The sequence below is a fragment of the Mandrillus leucophaeus genome, unplaced genomic scaffold (assembly GCF_000951045.1).
Source record: "Mandrillus leucophaeus isolate KB7577 unplaced genomic scaffold, Mleu.le_1.0 Scaffold7, whole genome shotgun sequence".
In the NCBI taxonomy this organism is placed as follows: Eukaryota; Metazoa; Chordata; class Mammalia; order Primates; family Cercopithecidae; genus Mandrillus; species Mandrillus leucophaeus.
Window position 1 is genome coordinate 8,554,614 of NW_012107585.1, and position 2,518 is coordinate 8,557,131.

General features: G+C 44.9%; 1 protein-coding gene across 2 annotated transcripts in view; it reads left to right on the forward strand.

Moving 5' to 3' along the window:
- DENR (density-regulated protein) overlaps nt 1-2,518 on the forward strand; it is a 20,549-nt gene that overhangs the window by 12,894 nt on the left and 5,137 nt on the right. For both annotated transcript variants that reach the window (XM_011964512.1, XM_011964513.1), the window contains exon 5: nt 2,319-2,402. In XM_011964512.1, coding sequence (XP_011819902.1) covers nt 2,319-2,402 — 84 coding nt within the window. The remainder of the gene's footprint in view (nt 1-2,318; nt 2,403-2,518) is intronic.

The following is a 2,518-nucleotide window of genomic DNA, read 5'->3' on the forward strand; positions in this document are numbered from 1 at the left end:
CACCTGAGGTCGGGAGTTCAAGACCAGCCTGATCAACATGGAGAAACCCTATTTCCACTAAAAGTGCAAAATTAGCCCAGCATGGTGGCGCATGCCTGTAATCCCAGCTACTCGGGAGGCTGAGGCAGAAGAATTGCTGGAACCCAGGAGGCAGAGGTTGCAGTGAGCCAAGATGGCACCATTGCACTCCAGCCTGGGCAACAAGAGCAAAACTCTGTCTCAAAAAAACAAAATTTAAAAAAGTAAATGATTTAGGGGCAAATATATATCGATTTTATTGTAAGCATACTATATGCTACACACTGTTTCAGATTCTGAGGATAAGCCAGTAAATAAAAAGATTTCCTACTCTTGTGGCAATTACATTCTAGAAAGGGAGACAGATTAAATAAGCAAAATATATAGTATGTAGACAGTAATAAGCAGGAAACGGGGAGATGAGAATTGGTGGGAAGGAATTTGAAATATTAGGTAGTACCCAGGGAAGATTTTGCTGAAAAGGTGGCAGTTGATTTTTTGGGAACTGAGGGAATGAGTCATTTGGGTATCTGGCAGAACATTCCTAGGCGGAGGACACAGCCTGAGGAGAGGCCCTGAGCAGAAGCTCTGCTAGTATATTCAGGAAACAACAAGTAAGCCTTTGTGTCTGGAGCTTATTGAAGGACCGGAGAAGAGTTTGATACGAAGTAAGAGTAGACCACACCGGGTTGGGCAGTGTGGGCCATTTTGGCTTTTGCTCTTAGTTAGATGAGGAGCTCTTGGAGGAGTTTAAACAGAAGAGTGATAAGGTCTGACTTGTTTCAGCAGTATCACTTAGGCTGCTCTGCTAAGAATAAACCAAAGAGGCCGGGAGTGGTGGCTCACACCTGTAATTGCAGCACTTTGGGAGGCTGAGGCAGGTGAATCGTTTGAGTCCAGGAGTTCGAGACCAGCCTGAGCAACATGGTAAAGCCCTGTCTCTACAAAAAACGCAAAATTATCTGGGCATGGTGGCACATGAGCCTATAGCCTCAGCTACTCGAGAGGCTGAGGCAGGAGGATTACTTGATCCCAGCAGATTGAGGCACCCCAGCCTGAGCAACAGAGCGAGACCCTGTCTCAAAAAAACAAACACAATGTCAAAAGAGGGTCATAGGCAGAAAAGCAGGGGGAGACCAGACAGGAGGCTGTTGCGATGACTGAGGTCAGAATGGTAGTGGGGAGGTGGTGAAAAGTGGTCAGATAGGAGTATATTTTGAAGGTAGAACTGACAGGATTTTCTGATTTGTTGGGCGTAGTGTGAATAAAAGGGACATCTAGGATTTTGGTTTAAGCAACTAGAAAAATGGAGTTGCTGGCCGGGCATGGTGGTTCACGCGTGTAATCCCAGCATTTTGGGAGGCCGAGGTGGGTGGATCACAAGGTCAGGAGATCAAGACCATCCTGGCTAACATGGTGAAACCCTGTCGCTACTAAAAATACAAAAAATTAGCTGGTCATGGTGGTGGGCGTCTGTAGTCCCAGCTACTTTGGGAGGCTGAGGCAGGAGAATGGCGCGAACCTGGGAGGCGGAGTTTGCAATGAGCCGAGATTGCACCACTGCACTCCAGCCTGGGTGATAGAGTGAAACTCTGTATCAAAAAAAAAAAAAATAGAGTTGCCATTGCCGGAGGTGGGAAGACTGTGGAGGAACAGAATTCCTCAGTTTGCTCATATTGATGGCTTCTCTTGCAAGATTGGTAAAAATGAAGGCAGTAGCAGGAAGAAGAGAAAGCCTGGTCTGGGAACAGGCCTGCCCAGAGACACCCAGTGCTCATTGCTCCTTGACTTTCAGGTGATTTCTCTAACACACAAATCCCTAACTTGATAAGTCCCTTTTGGCTGGTAGCTACTTCATCACTGGCAGTGGTTGAATAAAAACCCTCAAGTCTGGTTTTATATTCAGTCTACATGGTTGGCCCTGAACAGGACCTTACTGGGATAGGATCATGTCTGAGCGGGTGAGGAGCTGTTCTCCAGATGGTAACAAAATTAGTAAGTTTAGATGCTAGAGCACTCCTGCAGAGCCCAAGTGTTTTGTGCTCCCTTCTTGTGGCTAAAAATTTTAGCCCTCACATATCAAAAGACTGGGTTTTCTCTTCTGTTACCATACACTTACCATAATGACTTTAGAACTAGACTAGAATAGGAATCTAGCAGTGTAATCCATTGCTTTACAAATGTTATGCTCAGCTGTTGGTAAGATGCCTTATTTGTATATGAGGTTGCTCAAAGGTGATTTCTTTTTTTTAACAGTGTGAGATGATGTTCATGCTTTTGTATTTCATTTTTATATCTAGAAAATTCACCCAAACAAGAAGCTGGAATTAGTGAGGGTCAAGGAACAGCAGGGGAAGAAGAGGAAAAGAAAAAACAGAAGAGAGGTAAGACCTAAATTCATATCTTGATTTGTACAGTCATACCGTCACTACGATAGAAGACGTAAGTAATTAAAAGGGTTCCCAAAGCTAGGCGCAATGGTGGGTGCCTATAGTCCCAG